Genomic DNA, 26,643 nt, shown 5'->3' on the forward strand with positions numbered 1-26,643 from the left:
GGCCATTGGGTAGACCACTTACAACAACTCAGATAGTAAAATTAATAATCCACATTGAAGGCCAAAACAGTATGGTAATCCTGTAGCTGCACTACATAAAAGAGGTTGGATTTATTTTCTTTATACTACTACTCTACTTGCTCCCACTGCCTCTTTCCCCTACAACTGGGCTAAAAAAAATGTGTATCCATTTCATACAATGTAAACTGACTTGCAGAACTTTCTTTGGCGATGTTGCAGTAATAGTAAGAGGATTGCATAACAGTAATGATTGATAATTGCAGTGAACAAGGGGTTATATTGCATCATCCATTTTTAGTGTTAAACAAAATAGAACTTGCTGTTACACTCGAATCAGTTAGAAGTGTTTTTATTTTGCTGAAATAAGCTTAATTTTATTTCAATTTGGTGTACACATTCATAAAAAATGAGCATCAAGATTAAGTAACAAAACTAAAGCCACTCCTTTTTTAGCGCATGATAAAACTACACTAAGTATGAAGCAATATTTAAACATTGGTATATGTAGCAAATTGATTACTCGTATCACATTTGCAAGAGCTGAGGGATGCCGACTTGCATTTTTCAAGGACACAAATGGGAATACAAAAGACCTAATGTAGAGGCAGGGTACCGGTATCATTATGGCTCTGATGTCAGCCTAAAGGGCATATGAGTTGTGTGTGAATATGAATAAACAGTATAAAATTAGCTTTAGAACTAATTAAACTTGTAAATGTGCAGGAATGTTTAGTGACATCCAATGATTTTATTGTTGTATTAAGCCGACATATCTAAGGTTAGTATATATTGACGTGTAAATAAGTAAACAATTAACTAACTTGTGTCAAAAGCCACACAATTCAAAGCAGAGAAGGTTCAAGACTAACATGAAATTCGAAATTTAGCAGTGTTTTTAAATGTACAATTTGTTTAACTCTTAAACAAAGAAATTATTGATACGATTTGTAATTCAATACACTATGAAACTCTGAACACTGGAGATACCCTCGGGACACAACCAATGTGTATTAACGAAAAAGAAAAATACCTGTCTGCCAAGATTCCTCATTTGCTTCGACATACTAACTCAGGTCTAAACACATGTTGAGAACTCGATTCGGCAGCACATCGTAACGAAAATGTTTCCTGCTTTATTTGCTAATGTCTAACACTTTACACCAAAAGTAGCAAAAACTTCGCGGATGAAGACGTTGATCAAGTTACAGCCAATTTTAGCCTTCAGATATTGTACACGCCAACTGATTTTATCCCTTAGATCTTCGTATAAAATGAAATATATTCCTACGTTTGGTAAGTTTCCTTTATTTATTCACCTATCCAAAATACTCTCTTCTTTTAAAACCTTTCCTGTTTTAGGACACGTACATTTGCTCCCAGGAAGATCAGTTTAGAGGTTAGTAGGACGCTAGGACCTATGCACTATGCAGTTTCATTTGTCCACAAATTTCGGAGTTCTTTGGCGCGTCATGATGTATATTTTGAATCTATTATGTCATTAATTCTGGAAAATGGAAGTATCAATATTTGCTATTCATAAAACTTAAGTAAGGTAACAGTGATCTAAATTCTGGTTTATAGTACCACGTTGCACTCTGAACGAGGTAAATTCAATTCTTGGCATGTCACCCTGCGCTAAAAAACAAATGAAGTAATAGCTTGTATTTGGCGGGAAACAGTTCGGAACAACAAAAGTTTTGATCAAAACATTAAACAAGCAATGGCTGAGGCACGGGTGAGGAAGTTAGTGTCGACCACATTTAAACTAAATGGCTTTTCCATTCTGAGGTATGAACGTTAATTTATTTCAGAAACACTTAATATAGTTTTGTTTTTAACTCTGCAACATGACGAAGAGGGAGACATGCTCGTAGTAGTTACTGTGTCTCATGAATGTTGAGTAGATACGGACTTGCAGGCCTCAGTGCGGCAGTCGCCCCATTATTCAAAACCTATATAGTAGACGACCATCCATTAGCGCATAGGATGAAAGAAGCAAATGCTCCATGTAATAAGACTAAACGGGTAAACGATACGCCACATTTTCGAAGGAACGCTTTACAGTGGCCGGCTGCTGCTAGCAGAGTACCGGAGGATTGGCGTTCAGTTGCCTCGTATGTTCACTTCTGTTTATTTATTTGTTCTGCAGGTCACTTAATCGGTTAATGCTAATGTAGCCCCATCTCTCCGTATACATTAATTTGTCAGCAAATGAAATGCTGTTTTTTGTCCCCAAACCGCTTGAGGCAGTTGTGTGTTGTGCTCACCTCATATCCCCTTCCCTCTCTGCCCCAAATCCTCCTTACTCCATGGGTGAGGTGCAGTATACAGAAAGAGTTTTCTATGAACATGAAGGACACAATGACACTTATATATTTAATTGGCCAACAGGAAAACAAACAAGTTACTTGGCAGGATAGTAGTTTGGCATTGGGTTCCTTTCCATTCATATCCATAAAAAATTGCTATTCAACGAATACGGATTCATTTTGTGAAAAACTAGAGCTTTATTTCTGTTTTGATGTTGCATTTTTGTTCCTAAATAGTGGTTGAGGTAAGTGAGATTTGTTCAGCCTATCCATTAAGTGATTCTGCACTTAAATAAATCACTTGAAACACTTTACCAAGGAATTAAGTCTTTTGATCTTAAGGGGAGTATATGGGGCAAGCTCCAGTGAACCCATTGGGTGAAATCTACTCCCACAATAAGATATTATTAAAATGAATGATGTGTAAAGTAAGTTGTTTCTATAACATTTATTTACTTTATTTGTGCGTATCCAAAAATCACGTCACAATGATATAGGAATATTCATGCTAATACAATGCGAAGGCATTAGCTCAAAATATATATACAGTATGCTCTGTGAGAATAGGTCATGTGACCAGCCATGGTCTTGATAAAGCTATCATCCTGGCATTTGCGTGGAGTGATTTAGGAAAACCAAAATTGAAAAGGCTGGACAGAATGCATCCTTCCGAATATGTCAGTGTGTGACAAAGGCAGGTGGATTCCATCCAGCTGTTGTATTATGCTCACCCCAAAATTTTTATTTATTTATTTTCTTGCAAACACTTTCAATAGTGTTATTTTTATGACATGCACAGCACCAAAAATCTTGAATATTGACTCAGGACTTATCAACTTTATTATCCATTACAATCTTTTCGTTAATTGGAACTCAATAAGTGTAGTTAGTTTTCTTGGAAACTGTGTTAATTACAAATACCAGTAATAAAAAACATTATCATCATTGTTCATGCGTAAACTTAAACCTGATTGCTAGCTTCCTAATAATATAAGCTAGATAAAAAAGCCACCCAAAGAACGATAGCCTTTATACGATTAATGTAGAAAATATGTTAGGAAATCTTGCACTCATTTAGTTTCAGCGTAATTAATGTACTTAACAAAAACTTTGTTATTGAAATATAATTCCATATTTTGGCAAACTAAACAGTGTAATTTAATAGAAAGTAATGTGTTAGGCCTATATGGAAGTTCTAGTTAAAATGAGTCTCTCTCCACTGTCCAATTAATCAGGAATATAAGTCTTATAATTGTAACTTAGAAAAAGCCAGAAAACAACGGTACACAACTTCAGTTTTAATTATTGCTAATTTATAAAAGAGGGGCTTGCTGAAAGCGTGTGATGTTCTTGGGCTGAGGATGATACGGCGGCTGGTCGGTAACATTGGGCCTTCCAAGGCCTGTTCAGACGGAGTTGCTTTAAGCCACATTAGTCAGTCTGCAGAAGGTTGTGAAAGGTACAGGAAAAGTGTGCACAAGTTCTGGAAATTCACCACAGCTGAGTTAGCACAAATTATAACTCATATAATGTGCTTAATTTTATAAATGACAGTGTGCAGTAATCAGTTGCCCTTTTTTTGCAGTTTTTATTATGCAAATCCAGATTTTGGCTAGTGCCTAGCCATTATCAATCATACATAAGTAGCTGAGTGCACCCACTTCCATAATGGAGGGTAACCTGATGCTTAATTTTATCTAAATTTCTCATTGGGGAGATCATTCTGTAATTCAGTGAGTGCTTTCAATGATTGATTGGGGAGTAAATGCGTAATTATTATTATTATTATTATTATTATTATTGACTGTGTCAAACTTAAATAATGTATACTGTGATAATAGGATCAGAATATGAACAGTGCTATCCAGTAGTTACTGGCTGTGCTTATAGTTTTTGTACGGAGTTTACAGATTTCAAAGACAGTCTTTTAAGAATTTCATACAGTGATTATGTTAATTTAAATGTTTGTTACACTTGAGCTTTTGTGAACAATTACATCTACTGTACGTTAGATTACTGCACTCAAGCAATCATATCATAGTACATCAGTTGAATGTAGTATGTTGCTAACCAATTTTCTGTGCATAAATTGTTATAGATGAGACATGATCTGGCCATAAACCGGATCTAATATCAAAGTACAGTTAAAGTGTTTGAACTGCAAACTTTATGTGGACTCAATTATTTAAAATAGGCTACTTCACACAACTACTTTTCAGCCAGATTCCATGGAGAAGCAACTACCAATGGAAGGTTATGCTTAAAGTGTCTTAACAGCTGCAGCACCTCATTTGGTTGGTCCCTGTTATACAATGTTCTTTGTTTTACAACAATTTGGTTCAGATAACTTGTGATGTAAAACAAGGGTTTATTTATCACCACACCCACGTAAGGCACCCGTTAATGTTTCTATGCCCCATGCACTAACTCCAATCTGTTTGGTTAACTGATTCTAGGGTCACATACATTCAGTTATGTTCTATTTTTGTCTTCCTGTACTTTTCTGGTGTGAACTTCCAAAGACTAAAAGTAATTGAAAAATATATTGCAAATAAAATAATAATTAAGTGAAAAAGATATTTCAGATACCATAAATGCATCAAAAGCTCACCTTATGACAACCTGGCAACACTCGCTTGACAAATTCATCTGCTTTGAATATAGTAAATATAATTTTCTTATAATTATGAGTTAATTATTTGTTAATTTAACTGTAGACGAAATATATTACCTGTGTGTTTTTGTTTGTTTTGTGCACACATAAGTGAAATACACTACTGAATGTGAACTTAGCACAGACAAAGAAAATCCACCTATATGATCTGTTGTCCATGGCCTAAACAAGAAAAAGCAATAAAAACTGTAGAGCATGTAAAAGTGCACAGGGAGTCAGACATCTGAAGCAGTCTGGCATTTTCCAAAGACAGGAGGAAAAAGGAAAACGAGAGACAAAAAAGAGGGAAATCAACAATATTAACTGGGGCTCCATAATGAAACTGAGTTAATCAGGATGATAGTGTGTGAGAAAACAGACATAACATTTAAGTGCAAGGCAGCAAGAAAAGTTTATTGTGTTTGTTTATTTCTTCATTCATCCAGGGATCATCTTACAATGAAAATAAATAGCTCAAAAATTACACACACACACACACACACACACACACACACACACACACACACACACACACACACACACATATAAGTATTCTTTCCAAGGATTATAACTGGTAAATATTCTGATAGTGAGTATGACCAAATCTTTTGTAAGTTGAATCTGTTTGTAAAGATGTGCTTGTCATCAGCTTCTGATTTCTAGCCCCGAAACATCAGAGTTTGAAGAAAGTATGTTATAAAAGACGATTCAGGAATACATATACATGATTTTGATTTGCAGCCTCCTCCTCTTCCTCAAGTGCATTGTCCCTGTAGAATATAGGTGATTAGCGTTGTGCACTGTTAGTGTTTAGTGAATGCTTTGTAAAAAAATGTTTTATTACATGTATATCTACACTCAGCAAACCACCATGAGGTGCATGGCAGAGGGTACATTCCATTGTACCAGTTATTAGGGTTTCTTCCTGTTCCATTCACGGATGGAGCCCAGGAAGAATGATTGATTGACTGCCTCTCTGCATGCAGTAATCATTATCATCTTATCCTTAAGATCCCTACGTGAGCACGGGTCTTCCAGTTCAGTTCCTTTAGTAGCTTCCGTGACACTCTCTCATGGATTAAACAAACCCGTGACCATTTTGCTGCTGTTCTCTGTATATCTCCAATATCCGCTGTTAGTCCTATCTGGTACAGGTCCCACACACTTGAGCAATATTCTGGAACCAGTCACACAAGTGATTTGTAAGCAATCTACTTTGTAGATGGATTGCACTTCCCAAGTATTCTACCATAAACTGAAATTTACCCCGTGCTTTATCCACGACTGAACGTATGTGATCATTCCATTTCATATCCCTACAAAGTGTTATACCCAGGTATTTGTATGAGTTGGCCGATTGCAACTGCGACTCATTGATACTATAGGGTACAATACTACATCTTTTTTTTGTTTTGTAAAATGCACAGTTTCACATTCCTGAACATATAGAGTAAGGTGCAAATCTTTGCACCACTTTGAAATCTTAAGATCTGACTGAATATTTATGGAGCTTCATTCAGACAGTACTTCATTATAGATAACGGCATCGATTGTAAAAAGCCAGATGTTACTATTAACATTGTCTGCAGGGTCATTAATATACAACATGAACAGCAAGGGTCACAACACACTTCCCTGCGTCACACCTGAATTTACTTCTACATCTGATGATGACTCTCCATCCAAGATAACATACTGTGTTCTCCTTGCTGAAAAGTCCTCAATCCAGTGAAATATGATTGTACTTTTGACAATAAAAGTGTGGAACTGAATCAAATGCTTTACAGAAATCAAGAAATTTAGCATCTGCCTGATTGCCTTGATCCAAAGCTTTCAGTACAACGTGAGAAAAGTACAATTGGGTTTCGCATGATTGATGTTTTTGAAATCCATGCTGATTGGCATTGAGTAGGTCGTTCTGTTCAAGATACCTCATTATGTTTGAGCTCAGAATATGTTCTAAGATTCTACACCAAATTGATGTCAATGATATTGGACGGTAGTCTTGTGGATCACTTCCACTTCCCATCTAGTTGACCGGCGTGACCTGTCTCTCTTTCCAAGAACTGGGCATGGTTTTTTTGTTAGAGGGACCTATGGTAGATTGTAGTTAGGACAGGCACTAACTCAGTTGCAAATTCCGAATAAAATCTGACAGGGATTCCATCAGGTGCTGGAGCTTTATTGAATTTTTAACGATTTCAGTTGTTATTCAACACCACAGGCAGTAGTACGTATTTCATTCACCTTTTTAGTGGTGCGAGGATTAAATAGAGGCAATTCTCCTGATTTTTCCTTTGTAAAGGAACATTTGAAAACGGAGTTAACATTTCAGCTTTTGCTTTGCATCCTTAATTTCAGTTCGTCTCGTTCTCTAGGAATGGACACTAACTTCAGTACCGCTGTTAGTTTTTGGACATTTTTGAAAACATTGTAAGTTGATTTCTGAATGAATCCTCCGCATCTAGAAATGAACTTCACTGTAAACAAAAGGGGACGGGGCTATACGAGCTGAGCCGACTAAAGATGAATGGGTGAACGCCAATTGCTGTTTATTTGGTTGACTGAGTTTCCGAATGATCAGCATTGTTATAATTACTAGCAAAATACATAGATTCAGACTACCAGAGTAGAAATAAATGATTAACAGGAATAACAGGTAAGAAAGATTTCGTTTTATCTTCTTGGTGTATCCAAGAAAATGAAATTTTGATATGGAATTTTTCGCCAGATCGCTACACTAGTAAGGGTCATTTGTACAGTCCCAGGCTAGCAGTCGTTTAAGTTCTATTCTGGGCGCGTTGTACAAACACTGAATAACACGTAACTGGAGAATAAACAGGGGATAATTAAACCGGTGATTGTGACAGGGTTAGTGAAGTTAACTGGAGAACAAGTTTTGACACTGGCAGGAATAATTACAGTATTAGTAATGAGAAGATTGTTGTTAGAACGAGGAAGGAGAAGGAACGGGGCCATCACACAAATTATGGAAGAATATGACGATTCCAAATTTATATAAAACTTTCATATTACTACTTTTTGATCTCATGCTTGAGAAGCTGGAGCGTATGAATGAAATGTGAATCTATTTCCTAACTTAAAGCTTTTTGCTTGTAGGAGGTGTAATATGCATTTGATATTGGTTCTTCGTGAATTATGTTCTGTCGTTTTATAAAAATGATCATTTGTGTCAAACCAGTCTCGTTTATTTGGTGCATGTTACAATTGCTGCAATATTATGCAGAGCTATTTAGTTTTATCTAGCAGATAGTGATAAAATACACTCGATCAGATCCAGAAACCGCACCAGTCTTGGGTACTATTTGTATTAACAGCTTATGCAATGTTAGACAACGACATTTCGTTTTTTCATGTAGCGAAATGTTTGACGAGCTTTGATGAGTTAATAGATCCTTTCCCAGAAAGGAAAGCATGCCATGTAAAGGTGTAGCAAGGTTACAGAGAAGAAAAAGCTAGGACTTACGGATTGAAGAAATGTACACTGTCTTGCTTGTCTCTTGTCTTTACTGGTTTATGTATCCTATATTTAATTTTATGCCACATAAAGCAGAAAGTTATCAGCTAATATGCAATAAATATTGCAAAACTTGTAGTGTGTTCTTGTCCTCCCACTTACAAATAATCCCATGCAGTACAGATAGCGAGTTTTTTTAAAGAGGAGCAGGATGTCAAACCGGCCGAGTGGGAGCAGGAGAGGCACCACAGGACGTATTAATATCCACTGTCCTGAAGGTAGTTTGATGGCATCCATTATAAAATATTACACATTTGAATTCCACATAGCGAAATACAGTGACGTGCGATAGAAGAATGCTGTGTGAAGGAGCGTGGCAATACTTCGGTACACTTAAGACCAAATAACATGTCTTATATTTCCTCAAGCACGTATGTTTTACGTATCAGACATCTTCAAAAAGATGTACACTACAAAATGAGCATCTTTTTGAAAAGTCGATTTTTAAAAATTTTTGGCGTCTTGCCTCAAACTCTCAGTGGTGGTGGGGGCAGTATCTAATATTGCCCCGGTTCAGAAATGTCGTAGATATGGGGCTGATACACAGAGCAGTCTCAGTTGTAGTGGGGAGGTGGGTAGTCTCCACGTGACCCGTGTTTATGTTTATCAATTTTGCTGTTTCCTGTTCATCTATAGCTCTCATGTCAAATGAAAGGAAAATGGATTTCTGTGGCCGGGAACTATCAAGTGAATTGAAATACATTCACATAATTACGGAAGGCTAAAATTTTTTTTAGTTTCAGATTTTATTTCCACCTTTCTGATAGTCGAGCCTTGCAGAACAATGAAGTTATTTTTGTTGGTTTGCTAAAGAAATTTGGCTTTACTAATCTTTTCCACAGAGGCAGTCAATTTATTTGGAATGAAGTGTTTAATTACACACTATTGGCTAGTTCAACTGTTCGCTGCATTTCAAGTGCACATTTCCATATTCTAGCATGTATGGCATTATGTAATAATAAAGAACCAAACATCAGAGAATACAGGACTGGTACTCAAGAAAATATGCATCCGAATCTGGACATAGGAATATGCACTTTACGCCAAATTATGCATTTTAGTATGGTTCACAAAATTCCCCTGCTCTTGGAGTCATGTTTCCATTATTACTTAATGTAAGATCTTTTAATGTTTTTCACATACGAACATACGGCCTTCTTGCGTCATTGTAGCTGAGCAAATGCTGTGACACCTGTTATCTGGCGCTCTCTGGCAACTGCTGGATTGAACCTGTTTCTAACAGGTCGTGGGAAAATATTGCGAATGGTTGTTTGAAAAGCATACTTTGAAAGTAAATTTTCTGTTACCCAAGATGAACTAAGTGCGAGAATGTACATTGAATTTCTTAAATCACAGACTGTTTGACTCTCATTTAAAAATTAACTCTTTGAGGACGACCGTTCAGAAGAATTTCAATCCCAGAAGATCAGACATTCTCGTCGTTGTTAAAAATTTTACTGGCACATTTGGGGGATTTATCTTAAAGTGTGACACGTGCAAAAAATATCAAAATTATATGTGAAAGCTTAATTAGAGACCAATCTTATATGTGAAAGCTTTCCTTTTCTTGTAGCAACACTATATTAATTTAAACCATTAACTTTTCCTATTTGTGTGTTTGCGCTACTTATCAGTGATGTTGCTATTGGCCAACTGCATCACATGTCCTATACACTGAATATCCGCTGTCATCGGCCAATGAGAACACATGACATGACCTATGACTGGCTTACAAAAGTGCATCGTGATCTCTATTTGGGAAGTAACATGCGGTAGATTAAAACTGAAGAAACTGCAAAAAGGTGGGAGTTTAAGGAGATGGGACCTGGATAAACTGATTAAACCAGAGGTTGTACAGAGTTTCAGGGAGAGCGTAAGGGAACAAATGGCAGGAATGGGGGAAAGAAATACAGTAGAAGAAGAATGGGTAGCTTTGAGGGATGAAGTAGTGAAGGCAGCAGAGGATCAAGTAGGTAAAAAGACGAGGGCTAGTAGAAATCCTTGGGTAACAGAAGAAATATTGAATTTAATTGATGAAAGGAGAAAATATAAAAATGCAGTAAATGAAGCTGGCAAAAAGGAATACAAACGTCTCAGAAATGAGATCGACAGGCAGTGCAAAATGGCTAAGCAGGGATGGCTAGAGGACAAATGTAAGGATGTAGAGGCTTATCTCACTAGGGGTAAGATAGATACTGCTTACAGGAAAATTAAAGAGACCTTTGGAGAAAAGAGAACCACTTGCATGAATATTAAGAGCTCAGATGGAAACCCAGTTCTAAGCAAAGAAGGGAAAGCAGAAAGGTGGAAGGAGTATATAGTGTGTCTATACAAGGGTGATGTACTTCAGGGCAATATTATGGAAATGGAAGAGGATGTAGATGAAGATGAAATGGGAGTTACGATGCTGCGTGAAGAGTTAGACAGAGCACTGAAAGACCTGAGTCGAAACTAGGCCCGGGAGTAAACAACATTCCATTAGAACTACTGACAGCCGTGGGAGAGCCAGTCCTGACAAAACTCTACCATCTGGTGAGCAAGATGTATGAGACAGGCGAAATACCCTCAGATTTCAAGAAGAATATAATAATTCCAATCCCAAAGAAAGCAGGTGTTGACAGATGTGAAAATTACCGAAGTATCAGTTTAATAAGTCACAGCTGCAAAATACTAACGCGAATTCTTTACAGACGAATGGAAAAACTAGTAGAAGCCGATCTTGGGGAAGATCAGTTTGGATTCCGTAGAAATATTGGAACATGTGAGGCAATACTGACCCTACGGCTTATCTTAGAAGAAAGATTAACGAAAGGCAAACCTACGTTTCTAGCATTTGTAGACTTAGAGAAAGCTTTTAACAATGTTGACTGGAATACTCTCTTTCAAATTCTGAAGGTGGCAGGGGTAAAATACAGGGAGAGAAAGGCTATTTACAATTTGTATGGAAACCAAATTGTAGTTATAAGAGTTGAGGGACATGAAAGGGAAGCAGTGGTTGGGAAGGGAGTGAGACAGGGTTGTAGCCTCTCCCCGATGTTATTATTCAATCTGTATATTGAGCAAGCAGTGAAGGAAACAAAAAAAAATTCGGAGTATGTATTAAAATCCATGGAGAAGAAATAAAAACTTTGAGGTTCGCCGATGACATTGTAATTCTATCAGAGACAACAAAGGACTTGGAAGAGCAGTTGAACGGAATGGACAGTGTCTTGAAGGGAGTATATAAGATGAACATCAACAAAAGCAAAACGAGGATAATGGAATGTAGTCGAATTAAGTCGGGTGATGTTGAGGGTATTAGATTAGGAAATGAGACACTTAAAGTAGTAAAGGAGTTTTGCTATTTGGGGAGCAAAATAACTGATGATGATCGAAGTAGAGAGGATATAAAATGTAGACTGGCAATGGCAAGGAAAGCGTTTCTGAAGAAGAGAAATTTGTTAACATCGAGTAATGATTTAAGTGTCAGGAAGTTGTTTCTGAAAGTATTTGTATGGAGTTTAGCCATGTATGGAAGTGAAACATAGATGATAAATAGTTTGGACAAGATGAGAATAGAAGCTTTCGAAATGTGGTGCAACAGAAGAATGCTGAAGATTAGATGGGTAGATCGCGTAACTAATGAGGAAGTATTGAATAGAATTGGGGAGAAGAGGAGTTTGTGGCACAACTTGACAAGAAGAAGGGATCGGTTGGTAGGACATGTTCTGAGGCATCAAGGGATCACCAATTTAGTATTGGAGGGCAGCGTGGAGGGTAAAAATTGTAGAGGGAGACCAAGAGATGAATACACCAAGCAGATTCAGAAGGATGTAGGTTGCATTAGGTACTGGGAGATGAAGAAGCTTGCATAGGATAGAGTAGCATGGAGAGCTGCATCAAACCAGTCTCAGGACTGAAGACGACAACAACAACAACAACAACATGCGGTGTTTGGTGGAATTCGAATTTATACTTTCATAATATGAAAATATGCAATGCACATCAAAGATCTTTCCAAAACATGTTTTTTCCCTTGAGTTTCGTTTTCTAATATGCTGGGAAATTCTACCCCAGTGTATAAAACCATAACCATTCAAAAGATTAAGTTTTACGGTTCTGAGAAAAAGTAATCTGTCACTTAACATGGAAAAAGTAATCTGTCACTTAACATGGAAAAAGTATTTTCACCCGGGAGAAAGTGTATTGTTAACTGGGAAAAATCCGGGAATCTGTTTTCCATGTCCGCGTATATACCCTGTTTACAGTGATGGTATACCATGGAGGTTCCCTCCCATTATGAATTGTTGACTGAGTACATATCTATCCAGTGCATGATCAACTATTCTTTTAAAGTTGAGATATAATTCCTCTGCTTGCTCAAGTTCTTATTGAGATAAGACACTAATGATTTTTTATCTAGTTTACGGAACTTGCATATCTTTCTGCTTGGTTTAGTTGTTCTTTGTACTTTAGTTATCATTGTTGCCACAACCCCTGCCCCCTCCCTGTGGGGCTCACCACTCTTTGGTGAGTACGTGCTTGGCTGACATGAGTCCCAAGTCTTTGCAGTGTTACATTCCTTTCTGTGCTGCATGTCTATCTTCGTACTAGTGCATGTCTGTCTTCCTGCTAGTCTTTTCCTCTTCCTTGTGGACGGAGTCATATGTCTTCTTCGGGAAACCGAAGTTCTTGTTAAAACCATGTATGGATTTGTTCTTTCCACCCATCATTCTTTCCCTGTTCTTCCTTTTCTTACCTTTCCTCCACCATGGCATTTGAGGTCTCTCGTTTTCCTTTTCTTTTTCTTCTTCTCTTTCTTCCTCCCTGTGTATTACTGAAGGCTGGCCCACACGTTTAATGTGTAACAGGTGACTGAGTAATGCATAATTCCCAGCTGTGTGTAAACAAGTGGAGCTCGTACGTACCCCCTGGCAAAGGTTGGCACAGGGAGGGGTGACTGCCTGAGCTGATACCTTTGTCTGTGCTGATTGGTCCTTCTGCCTGGATCCTGCGAGATGTGACCTGAGGTGTGGACAATCACATAAAGGTGGGTGAGCCCCCAGCAGGAAGGAGTGTGCTGTCAGATGCTGGCAATCATGGGTATTTTCTCCACAACCTCAGAATTGTTAATGGGTTGATATGAAAGATACCTCTCCTGGCTGCACCTCGATAGCTCATGGTGTCATACACAGAAACTGGTCAAATTTTCACAACAGTTAATCCATTTGTTATTCAGAAGGGTGTAGATGCCATTGTGTAATGGGACGTTGCTTTTGGAGACGGATAGTGCTTTTCAAGCACAGAAACTGCTTAATGCAACCCTTCTCCACAGCTATCCTTTTAAAGTAGAGGCCCACTGCACTCCGATTTCTTCCGTGGTGCCATATACACTTGGATGCTTGATGGCTTGGCTGAGGCTGAAATAACAGCCATTATCACTGACCGCAAAGTGACTGCAATTTACCGTGTCATGAAAAGAATTCATAAAGAATTAGTGCCAACCTGGACTCTCTTCCTCACCTTTGACCATGTGATACTTCCATCGAACCCCCTGCGGGTCCGGGGGTTAGAATAGGCCCGAGGTATTCCTGCCTGTCATAAGAGATGACTAAAAGGAGTTTCACACGTTTTGGCCTTTATGTGATGGTCCCCTGCAGGGCTTCACCTCCATTTTTCAAAATTTTCCCGAAGAGCGAGCCAATTAGGGAAGGGCGCCTTACATGGTGCATTGTGTTCATCATGCATTGAGATCTTTAGCCCACTTTCTCGTCGTCGCATTTCAGTCCCATTCATTTTCCATCTGTTGGGCGAGGACACCTTCCTGGGTGCGTTTTCCATCATGAACTATGCAGTGTTGCTTTCTGTGTCGATGATAACCATGGACTTCTTAGCACCTGATGTACAGCACTGTAGCCAGTCCATTGAGGTGGGGCCGCCATGTACCCTTTTGGTTGTAGCCCCCTGACCACACAGGGATTGCTCTGCTGATGCGTGTGCTGTTAACTCCCCACATATGCCAAGGGGTAGCTGCCATCCCCCTGGGGCATCGGGACTCCCGGCAATGCCCATCCTGCCAATTGGCCTTTGCTGTGGCTGGGTAGCATCCGGGGGGAGGGCCCCTGGTCAGAGTGAGTGGCATCAGGGCGGATGACACACAATGAAGCATAGTCCATGATCTCTTGCTGGTGGTGAAACACTAGCAATCTCTAAGCGTTCATGAGCTCAATTCAATGCACAGAAGTACAATCCCAAATCATTCCCCTCCCTGGCCACACCATGGGAGGAATATCAGGCGAAGGATGGCAGCGGATGTTATTCGCCCGGGTACCTTGTATGTTCGTGAGCTGATGGGTAATCTTTCATGACGATGAAGCCACATTTTTTTGTTGAGCATTTAGAGGACAAGTTTGGGGAGGCTGAGGGCTTGTCCAAAATGGGATCTGGGCCAGTCTTGATCAAAATGGCATCCTTTGCCCTGGCACGGACGTTACTTGCTTGTGACAAGCTGGGGGATGTTTCTGTAACCATCATGCCCCATAAGAGCTTAAATATGGTCCAGGGTATCATATTTCACAGGGACCTTCTTTAGCAGTATGACGATGAGCTATGCGCCAATTTAGAGCAGCGAGGTGTACATTTCGTCTGGCGTGTCCACCCGTGTCCGAGGGATAATCAGGTTGATACTGGTGCCTTCACCTTGGCCTTCGAGGGTGATTCATTGCCTGAGAAGGTCTGAGTGATGGTCTACCACTGTGATGTAAAGCCCTATAGCCCTATATCCCTCCCCCAATGCGGTGCATTAAGTGCTGAAGTTCGGCCATATGTCTTCCCGCTGTACTTCCAGTGTCACGTGTCGAGATTGCAGACACCCATCACATCCCAGTACTCCATGTGCTGCACCTCCCATCTGTGTCAACTGCGGAGAGCGCCATTCGCATTCCTCGCCAGACTGCAGGATTCTCCAGGAAGAAAGGAAAATCATGAAGTGGAAGAACCTGGACCAACTGACCTACTCTGAGACTAAGAGAAAATTTGAACGCCTGCACCCCGTATGTATGACATTGTCTTACGTCGCCACTACAACAGTTCTGGCCCCATCAGCTTTGCCAAACCCAGTCACCTGTCAGAGCCATAAGACTACACCAGCTCCCTTGATGGTGGGGGTCATTTTCTTCACTGTTGCTCCCCAACCACCTACTTAGGAAGCAACACCCCCCACCCAACCATTGGGGACACCAGTCCCCACTTCTGAGCCAGAGAAGCAGAAGTCTTCTTTGCCTTCTCTCGCTAGGAAGGGGTCCCTTGGAGTCACTCTTCCCAGATTTCTGCTAGTGGGAAAGATGACGCCTGCCACTGGCTGAAGAGTTCAAAAGCAACTGGTCATAGGGCTTTCCGCTCATCTTTAGTCCTGGAGACTGAGCCAGTGAAGTCCTCCCAGCCAGGGAAACCCAAGGAGCAGCGAGAGAAATCCAGAAAGAAGACCCCCAAGACCAAGGAAATTGTGGTGGCACTGACACCATTGCTACCTACAAGCTCTGTGTCTGAGGATGAGGTGGAGTTTCTGGTGTTCGCTGAGGACCTACATCTCATCAGACTCTCAGACACAAGGGATATCCCCCCAGGGGGTCCACAACTCTTTTGTGGATACGTGCATAGCGAGCACGGGACCCCGAGCTAATGTGGCCCTCCTTCCCTTCCGGGCTGCATACTTTCCTTTTCCACATCATACCCGCCCCCCCCCCCCCCCCACATCCCCCCCCCCCCTCCGACCTCCGCATCTTCCCTTCCCTTTCTCCCCCTCTGGGAGTATGTTTAGAGCCTACGTCCGGAGACGGACACTCAAAACTGTAAAACAGTCTCTCTTCTTCGCCTTCTCTGCTGGCAAGTCTTTGTCCTTCCTTACGTATTCTCATTCCCATTTTCTCCGCTGCGGCATTTGAGAACTCTCTTCTTTCTTTTCCTTTCCTTTCCTTTCCTTTCCTTTCCTTTGTTCCTCCCTTTCTCTTTTTTCCTCCCTGTGGGTGTCTGAAGGCCGACCCATGCATTCCCACGCGTAGCCGGTGACGGGGTAACATGTAATTCCCCACCCCAGGTAGACAGGTAGGACACATACGTACCTCCTGGTAACGGCCAGGCCCAGGGAGGGGTGATTACCCAAGCTGATACCTTCCGAAAGTGCCGATTGGTCCCTCCGTCTGTTTCTCGGGAGGTGTGACCTGAGGTGTGAACAATCACCTAAGGCGGGAGTGCCCTCAAGGAAGGAGTGCGCCATCGGAGATGCCGGTAATCATGGGGTATACTTCTGCAATGGTTTCCTCATCATCTACTATGTCTGCTCACAAATGTAAGTTCAATGAGTCTCAGCCGCAGACAGTTCTTCCATCGTTGCCACAGTTCCTTGTTGTTTCTCGGTCGGACTAAGGTCAAGATTTCTCCACAGTCAACCCTTTCACTATTCAGAAAGGTGTTGACGCAATTGCAGGTCCTGTAAAGTCTTGTTCCCGACTACAAAATGGCACCTTGTTGCTAGAAACAGTCAGTGCCCTCCAGGCACAAAAATTAATGCGTACTTCACTGCTACACACCTTCCCTGTCCAGGTGGAAGTGCACCGCACTTTAAATTCATCGCGTGGGGTCGTTTATACACGCTCCCTCGACGGATTGTCCGAGCTCACGATTGTCTGACCAGGGCGTAATGGCTGTTCATAGAGTCATGAGAAGAGTTGACACGAATATCGTTCCAACCTGTACTGTCTTCTTGACATTTGACAGAGTTCAACTTCCATCAAACATAAAAGCGGGCTATGAGATAATTTCTGTTCGCCCTTACATCCCAAACCCTACCCGTTGCTATCAGTGTCAGCGGTTCAATCATACCAGCCAGTCCTGTTCCAATCCGGCCAAATGCGTTACGTGTAGCAAGAATGCCCATGAGGGTGCTTGTCCACCTCCATCCCCTCGTTGCATCAACTGTATGGGTGACCACGCTGCTTCCTCTAGAGACTGCCCCATTTTTAAAGACAAACGTCTCATTCAGGAAATCAGAGTGAAGGAAAAGGTGTCGACCTTTGCTGCTCGAAAGTTATTCGCCAGTCGAAAGCCCACTGTGCCTCACGCAGGTAAATACAGCACTGTCCTTGCCTCTCCTTGGCCAACAAAGGAGGCAGCCACGCAGACTTGTGATCTCACGTTTAGTGCCACGGTCGTCAGATCGACTAGCGCAAAGATCGCCTGTTCAACCTCCACACCCTCACCTGTTCACTCTATGGCTCACCCTTCATTGGGTTCTGCTAAATCTCGAGCTCCAAAAGCAGACACTCAGACTACCAAAAAAGAGCCTACTCGTGAAGACTTTTTACATACCCCAAGTTCACAACCATAGATTCCTCCTCAATCTCAATGTCCTGTTTCCAAGAAGGCTAATAAGAAACCCAGTGCGTCTCCTTCTCTGCCACGGGGTGTCTCATGTACAGCACCACATGGCGGTAACCACCCTCGGTCGTCTTCTGTGTCGCCGAGGCGCACTGCTGGTGGCCATTCAACCAGCCGATTGCTGGTGGCAGGAGCTGCTCCTGAACAACCTATGCATCAGGATCTTCTGCCTTTGGCTGAATGCCGTTCCACGCTGTCGGTCGCCGGCTCTGAGCAGCCGTTGAGTTGAGGGCAACCTTGGTCACATTCTTCCCTTTCCTGTCCACCCTATGTCCATTATCCATTGGAATGTTCACGGCATTCGAGCCAATTGGAATGAATTGTCGATCCTCTTACGATCCTACTCGCCGGTCATCTTCTGTCTTCAGGAAACAAAGCTGCGTCCCCACGATCGCATTGTTTTCCCCCATTTTCAGTCAGTCCGATTTGATGTCTCCTCTGTTGAAGGCACTCCAGCACATGGAGGTCTCATGATTCTTCTCCACGATACTCTCCATTATCACCCAGTCCCCTTAAACAGTTCCTTCCAAGCTGTCGCTGTCTGTCTTTCCCTTTCTGGATACACCTTCTCTCTTTGTACTGTCTACATTCCATCGTCTACTGTCTACATTCCATTCTCTACTGTCTACATTCCATCGTCCACACCAATGGCAAGAACTGATCTCCTTCATCTTCTTAGTCAGCTTCCGCCCCCCTATTTGCTGGTTGTGGACTTCAATGCCCACCACCCACTTTGGGGATCTCCGCGTCCTTGTCCGCGCGGCTCACTATTGATCAACGTCTTCCTCCATCAAGCGGATCTTGTTTGCCTCAACACTGGGGACCCTACATTTTTGTCTGCCTCCATGACAAATTTCTCTCATTAGGACCTTTCGGTCGGTACTGTTCCGCTAGCATGGCGCTTTGAATGGTTCGCTCTTGCTGATACACACTCAAGTGACCACTTTCCATGTGTCCTTAGATTGCAGTCGCAAGTGCTATATATGCGCCCGAGGCGCTGGAAGTTTGCCCAAGCCGATTGGACACTTTTTTCGTCTCTAGCGACATTCGATGACCGTCACTTTCCTAGCGTCGACGATGAGGTCACTCATATTACAGAAGTTATTCTTACAGCTGCGGAACGTTCAATACCTCGCACCTCAGAATTGCCATGGTGCCGCCCCCAGTTCCTTGGTGGAACAAGGCATGCCATGATGCAATAAGTGAGCGCCGACGTTTTCCGGTACCGTCCTACTTTGGCTAACTGTATCCGCTACAAGCAGTTCCGTGCGCGATGCTGTCGCGTCATTCGTGATAGCAAGAAGGCAAGCTGGGACTTCTTTACTAGCTCGTTTAACACCTTCACTCTCTCCTCGGAAGTTTGGATTCGGATTCGACGGTTATCTGGCGCACCTAGTTTCTCCCTGGTCTCTGGGCTCACTGTCGCGCATGATACATTAGTGGACCCTGTCGCAATTTCTAACTCATTGGGTCAACACTTTGCTGAGATTTCAAGCTCTTCAAATTACCCGCCAGCGTTTCTCCCAAAGAAACGTGCAGCGGAAGCGCAACCTCTTGCTTTCTCCTCTCAAAATCGCGAAAGCTATAATACTGTTTTCTCCATGCGGGAACTCGAACAAGCACTCTCTTCTTCTCGCTCTTCCACCCCAGGACCAGATGGTATCCACAACCAAATGTTGCTGCATTTATCATACCATAGTCTGCGTTACCTCCTTCACCTTTATAATCGAATTTGGACTGACTGTACTTTTCCCAGACGATGGCGGGAAGCTATTGTCGTTCCTGTTTCGAAATCTGGAAAGGACAAACATCTCCCCTCTAGCTATCGCCCCATTTCTCTCACGAATAGTGTATGTAAGGTTTTGGAGCGTATGGTGAATTGCCGTTTAGCCTGGTGGCTGGAGTCCCGAAGTCTTTTAACACCTGCCCAATGCGGATTCCGAAAGCATCGTTCTGCAGTTGACCATCTTGTTGCTCTCTCCACTTATATCATGAACAATTTTCTCAGGAGACGCCAAAAAGTAGCAATATTTTTTGACTGGAGAGAGCATACGATACCTGTTGGAGGACAGGCATCCTCCGCACACTGTTCTCTTGGGGCTTTCGAGGTTGGTTGCCCCTTTTTCTTTGTGAATTTATGGCAGAGCGCACATTTAAAGTGCGGGTGAACACTACTTTCTCCCTTACCTTCTCCCAAGAAAACTGGGTACACCAGGGCTCCGTGCTAAGTGTTGTACTGTATGCCATTGCAATAAATCCAATTATGGATTGTCTCCTTCCTGATGTCTCGGGCTCCATCTTTGTGGACGATTTTGCGATCTACTACAGCTCTCAACGGACCAGCCTTCTTGAACGACGTCTTCAAGGATGTTTCGATCACCTCCACTCTTGGAGCATCGAAACCGGCTTCCGCTTTTCTCCCAGTAAGACCATTTGTGTTAATTTTTGGCGTTGTATGGAGTTCTTCCACCTTCCTTACATCTAGGCCCTGTTAACCTTCTGTTCGCGGACGTTGCTAAATTCTTGGGTCTTATGTTTGACAGGAAACTGTGCTGATCCTCCCACATTTTCTATCTTTCGGCTCGCTGTCTGTGATCCCTCAACACCCTCCGTGTCCTGAATGGCACCTCCTGGGGAGCGGACCGAGTGGTCCTTCTCCGCCTCTATCGCAGCTTAGTGCACTTGAAATTGGACTATGGAAGCATAGTTTACTCCTCTGCTCGGCCGTCTATTCTTCAGCGTCCCTACTCTACCCACCACCATGGATTACGTTTAGTGTCTGGAGCTTTTTACACCAGCCCTGTGGAAAGCCTTTATGCTGAGACTGCTGAACCTCCGCTGTCCAATCAGCGAGCTGTCCTTCTGAGTCGTTATGCTAGCCATCTGTCTTCCATGCCTTCTAATCCGGCCCATGACATTTTTTTCCACGCCTCCTTGGATTTAGGGTATGCAGGCCGCCCTTCCTCCCTACTACCAGCAGGAGTCCACTTCCGTCAACTGCTACGTTCTCTTTCCTTCCACTTTCCTAAAACTTTCTTGACAACTTGGGGTACAGCACCACCTTGGCTCCGGCCCCGGACCTGTCTGCTCCGTGACCTTTGTCAGTTTCCCAAGGATGGTACCCCTTCTCTTGTTTATCATTGGGCATTTGCTGCTCTATGCGCACAAATGAAGGATGCCACATTTATTTACACTGATGGCTCAAAAACAGTGTTTGGTGTTGGGAGTGCCTATATTGTTGGCGGCACCCCCAATCGATTTCGGCTTTCTGACCCATGTTCGGTTTTTACTGCGGAGCTTTAGGGTGTTCTCCAGGCTGTCCAATACATCCGTCGCCACCAGTGGATACAGTATGTTATCTGCTCAGATTCGCTCAGCTCTCTCCTCAGTCTCTAAGCTCTCTACCCTGTCCACCCTTTGGTCCACCGGATTCAGGACTGCCTCCACTTGCTCCACATGGGGGGCGTCTCTGTGGCGTTCCTCTGGATCCCAGGACATGTTGGTATCTGTGGAAATGAGGCAGCCAAGGCTGCAGTCTCTCTTCTTCAGCCAGCTATTTGCATGATTCCCTTCGCCAATCTACGGAGTGTTTTATGTCGTCGTGTTGCTCTTTTATGGCATGCACATTGGTCGATCCTTCCCAATAATAATTTGTGGGATGTGAAAGCTCTTCCCTGTGGTTGGATCTCTTCCTCCTGAACTCGTTGTCGGGAGGAGGTAATTTTAACTAGACTCCGGATAGGGCACTGTCTTTTTAGCCATTGACATCTTTTAAGCGGCGATCCTCCCCCACTCTGTCCCCACTGCTCTCAACTGTGGACGGTGAGACACCTTTTACTTCAGTGCCCCTATTTTACTCCATTACGCGGCTGTCTACAGTTGTTGCCTGATATATCTTCCATTTTAGCAGATGATATGCGCTCAGCCGATCGCATTCTCGAGTTTATTAGTGCCAGTGAGATGACATCAGTCATTTGAAGCTCTTTTTGGGGACAAACAACCCTCTTTCTATAGTGGTGTTTTAAGCTTTCTTTCCATTTTTTAGTTTCCCCACTTTTTTGAGTTTTGCTCCCATTGCTGCTGGTTTCCAGTTTCGTTTTTTTACCTTTACCTGTCACAGACTGGGCGCTAATGACCGTAGCAGTTTTGCGTTCTAAAACCATAAATAAATAAATAAATAAAAAAAATTTTAAAAAATGGATATAGACTGCTCAGGCAATAAGTTGGTGGAGCAGGTGACTCTGATGCATAAATTTCCTCATTGAATGTTCCGTACCTTCACAGTCTCACGATGACATTATCTTACAGTGGAATTGCGTTGTTTTTTTCCACCGCCTGGCTGAGCTACGGCAACTCTAAAGCTTTACACATGCTATCTGCATTGTCCTCCAGGAAACCTGGTTGCTGGCAATGCAGACCTCTGCCCTCTATGGCTATAAGGGATATTATAGGAACCGTCACGACTATAAGCGAGTGTTAGGTGGAGTTAGCGTTTATGTCCTAAACTCTGTCCATTGTGACACTGTGCCCCTTCAAACCCCTCTTGAAGCTGTGTCTGTCAGAATGACGACGGCACAGGAAATAACTATCTGAAATGTATATCTTCCTCCAGATGGTACAGTACCCCTGATTGTATTGGCTGCACTGACTGATCAACTGTCTAAACCTTACATACTTCTGGGAGATTTTAATGCCCATAACCCCATGTGGGGTGGCACCATGCTTACTGGCCGAGGCAGAGATGTCGAAACTTTACTGTCTCAGTTCGACGTCTGCCTCTTAAATACTGGGGCCGCCACATCTTTCAGTGTGGCTCATGGCAGTTACTTGGCCATTGATTTATCAATTTGCGGCCCTGGACTTCTCCCACCTATCCACTGGAGAGCACATGACGACCTGTGTGGTAGTGACCGTGGATGCCTGCCCAGATGTGCTTTAAACAAGGTGGACTGGGAAACTTTCACCTCTGCTGTCACTGTTGAATCTCCCCCACATGGTAACATCAATGTGATGGTTGAGCAGGTGACTACAACAGTTGTTTCTGCAGCAGAAAATGTGATCCCTTGCTCTTTAGGGTGCCTCCCGCGTAAGGCAGTCTTGGTGGTCGCCGGAAGTCGCTGAAGCAATTACGAAGTGTCGGCGAGTTCTACAGAGGCATAAGCGGCACCTTTATCTGGAGCACCTCATAGACTTTTAAACGGTTCCGTGCCCTTGTTCGCCACCTTATCTAACGACGGAAGTAGGAGACTTGGGAGAGATACAGTTTGACTGTTGGGTGCCATACGATCCTTCCCAAGTCTGGGCAAAGATCAAACGTGTTTTCGGGTACCAGACCCCAACAGGTGTTCCTGGGGTTATCATAAATGGTGTGCTATCTACCGACACAAACGTGATTGCTGAGCACTTTGCTCGAGCCTCTGCATTGGAGAATTACACCCCCCCCCCCCCATCCTTTTGCACTCTCAAACGATGGCTGGAAGGGAAAGTCTGCTGGGGGGGGGGGGGGGGGGGAGTAATTTTGAGATAGTGGTGGTGGATCAGGTTGGGATTGCAGTTGGAACTGTTGAAGGCAGGGTTTAGTGTTAAGTTTGTTGTTAGAAAGGTTTTGGGTCTGGGTTACAAAGTGATATTTCCAGTTCACTTAGTGTGTGAAGGAAAATAGGTTCTTCACCAAAGCAGAGTGATTAAAGATAGATTCAGGGCTGAAATTGAGACCCATGGATAATACAGATAATTCAGGAGGGGAGATTGCCTTAGACGAGAGGTTAAGAACACTGTTCTGTTGTGGCCAGTTCTTGTAGTGCAGAGTTACCGTTGGTCTGGGAGGCAGTGGTGAAGTGTGAGGGATGTTAGGAAGGTTGGCCAAGCTGCTGAAGAGTACAAAGGTTGAATGAAGGGTAATGGCTCCACCTTCATTAATTGGGTTTGTATGGGAATATTTTAATAAATCAAATACAGAAATAATCCTTAGAATGTGATCTTTAATTACCAATGTTCACTTTCCACATAACCACCAGCCAATTGAATACATTTCTGCCAATGATGATCAAGTTTGCTGAAGCTGTCAAAGAAGAAGTCTACATTCTGTTTCTGCAACCACAGTCTCACAGTTGTCTCAACGTCTTCATCAGAAGCATAATGATGTCCCTGCAGACCATCTTTCATTATTGGGAACAGATGGAAGTCAGATGGTACTAAATCTGGACTGTGTGGGGGATGCCGTACAGTGGTGAGATTCAGTCTCTGAAGTTCTGCTGTGGTGGCACATGAAGAATGTGGTTTGGCATTGTGATGCTGCTGGAAATATTTCCCTTTTCCTTTTGGACCCTTGTTAGCCGTTGTTTCAAATTTCGGAGTGCTGTGATATAACGCTCTGAATTTATTGGTGTTCCACGATCAAGGAAATCAACATGGATAACACCATCTTCGTCCCAGAAACTTTGGCCATGTTTATTCCAGCTGAGTGCTGCCTCTGGAATTTCTTTTTCTGGGGCGAGTGTTTATGTCGGTATTCCATAGACTGACGTTTTGTCTCCAGGTTGTAATGATGTACCCACGTTTTGTCTCCTGCCACAGTTGAATGGAGAAAGGCATCACCTTCATTCTTGTAACATGAGAGGAATTTGTGGCAAATTTCAAGTCTGTGCACTTTCATTTCAGGAGTCAGCATCCAGGGTACCCATTGTGCATCGATAGCCAAGCAAAGCAATAATGGGACCCACATGTTCTTGTGAAATGTCGATTGTGCTTGCGATTTCTCTCTGAGTGATACGACGATAGTCCTGAATCAATCTGTCAGCATTTTGCTTGTCAAACTCTGTGGTTGCTGTCACAGGATGTCCCATTCTTTGTTTGTCACACAGGTCAGATGTTCCCACCTCAACGTCTTCAAATTCACTCACCCAGTGACACACAGTACTCACATGAACACAATCACCATAAACTGCTTTCGTTCTCTGCTGACTCTCCTTTGGGGTGACACCTTTTGCTGTCAAGAATTGAATGATTGCACATTGTTTAAACCGCATTGACCGACCATCTGTGCAGGGTTCTTTACTTTACACTGTAAGAATACAACCGTTCAATGCTAGGGCTTCCTGCCAACTGGAGTTGTAGAGAAGAGGCTACGGAACAAGCTAGAACCTGCTGCGTACCAATGTTGCCAATTGTTGAAGAGTTATGAAGGTGGAGGCATTACTTTTCAGTCAACCCTCATACATCAACCAGCACCCACCTGATTCCAAACCACCTTAATCAACTTTATGCTTAGTAACCACTACTGTACCTTTGAGGTGCAGACATAAAAACATATCAGAGACATGGCTATGGGAACCAGGATGGCCCCTGCTCTTCCTTATTGACTCATGGTAAGGCTGTGCCTCATGCTGAGGCTGATCAGTAAAAATTTTTGAAATCTCTTAAGTATGTTCTCCCAATTAAATCTCATGTAGTCAGATTCTGAATCCCATGCCACTTTCTTTGATGTTGACCTCATCCTCGCTGAGGGGCAGATACACACCTCTTAACATTAAACCTACTAACAAACAACAGTACCGAGCGAGGTGGCGCAGTGGTTAGACACTGGACTCGCATTCGGGAGGACGACGGTTCAATCCCGCGTCCGGCCATCCTGATTTAGGTTTTCCGTGATTTCCCTAAATCGCTCCAGGCAAATGCCGGGATGGTTCCTTTCAAAGGGCACGGCCGACTTCCTTCCCCGTCCTTCCCTAATCCGATGAGACCGATGACCTCGCTGTCTGGTCTCCTTCCCCAAACAACCAACCAACCAACCAAACAACAGTACTTACATTCTGGCTGTTACCATACTTTCCATCTCAGTATTTGAGGCAAATGTATTCGTTCAGTTACAGATTGTTTACGGCAATACACCACCATTTTTACCCCAACCTTCAACAGATGTAATGACCCCACCAGCCTAGTCCAAAACCAGATTTCCTGAGTCATCACATCCAAACCAGTTACTACTGATACCTAAAAAATCATGCCCTGGAATGAGGTCCAGCTCACCCAGAATAGCATTTTATAACCTCCTCCCCACCACCCCACCCCAGTTTGTGCAATATCCTGGTCAGACTGTATTCTCCTTCTGTACCTATTTCTGTGTTGTATGGTTCCTACTTCTGTGACCGTCTTTGCTATAAGACAAGCTATAAGCTTCCTCCTACCACCACCTATACTGGGCCTGCAACTGGCAAAACATATGCTATCAAAGGGAGAGCCACTTGTGAAACGATACTTTGTATACCAGCTACTATGTAAACACTGGTCAGCCTTCTACGTTGGCACGACTACCACCAAGTTATCAGTGAGCATGAATGGACACATACAGGAGGTGTACACTGGCAACATACAATATCCTGTTCCAGAGCATGCACTACAACATGACAGTCACGGCCTCTGTGCCTATGCCACACATGCCATTCTGCTGCTCTTGTCAACTCTTGGATGATGATTACAATCTCTTTTTTGATTATTATCCTGTAAGCTCTCAGGTTTTCAAATCTTGTCCAGTGCAGTCCCCAATAATAATCAGTCTTTCCTTCTCATCTCATCCAGTAACTATCAACTGACCTGGGGTTCTGGGTGTCTTTTCTGTAATTCTCATTTCCTAAACCTCACCAGTCCTTTTCCCCCATCCCTCTTCCTTTCCCTTCAACCCTTCGGCCAGAAGGAGGAGCCACTGACTC

At 42.8% G+C, this 26,643-nt stretch overlaps 2 protein-coding genes across 5 annotated transcripts in view; one reads left to right on the plus strand and one right to left on the minus strand.

The window, feature by feature from the left end:
* The window catches only part of LOC126258713 (N-alpha-acetyltransferase 80), a 148,224-nt gene extending 146,813 nt beyond the window's left edge, over window positions 1-1,411 (minus strand). For all 3 annotated transcript variants that reach the window (XM_049955666.1, XM_049955664.1, XM_049955665.1), the window contains exon 1: window positions 1,052-1,411. The gene's annotated coding sequence lies outside the window, so the exon portion shown is untranslated. The remainder of the gene's footprint in view (window positions 1-1,051) is intronic.
* The window catches only part of LOC126258671 (DNA polymerase epsilon subunit 2), a 137,149-nt gene continuing 111,699 nt past the window's right edge, over window positions 1,194-26,643 (plus strand). The window contains exon 1 of one of the 2 annotated variants that reach the window (XM_049955662.1): window positions 1,194-1,314. Coding sequence is in view for 1 of the 2 variants with exons in the window: in XM_049955659.1 (XP_049811616.1) it covers window positions 1,742-1,809 (68 nt within the window). In the remaining variant the exon portion in view is untranslated. Of the gene's footprint in view, window positions 1,315-1,520; window positions 1,810-26,643 lie in introns of those variants that run through there. The other variant, XM_049955659.1, reaches the window with a different exon arrangement.

Source organism: Schistocerca nitens, chromosome 1 (genome assembly GCF_023898315.1).
Source record: "Schistocerca nitens isolate TAMUIC-IGC-003100 chromosome 1, iqSchNite1.1, whole genome shotgun sequence".
NCBI classification, from domain to species: domain Eukaryota; kingdom Metazoa; phylum Arthropoda; class Insecta; order Orthoptera; family Acrididae; genus Schistocerca; species Schistocerca nitens.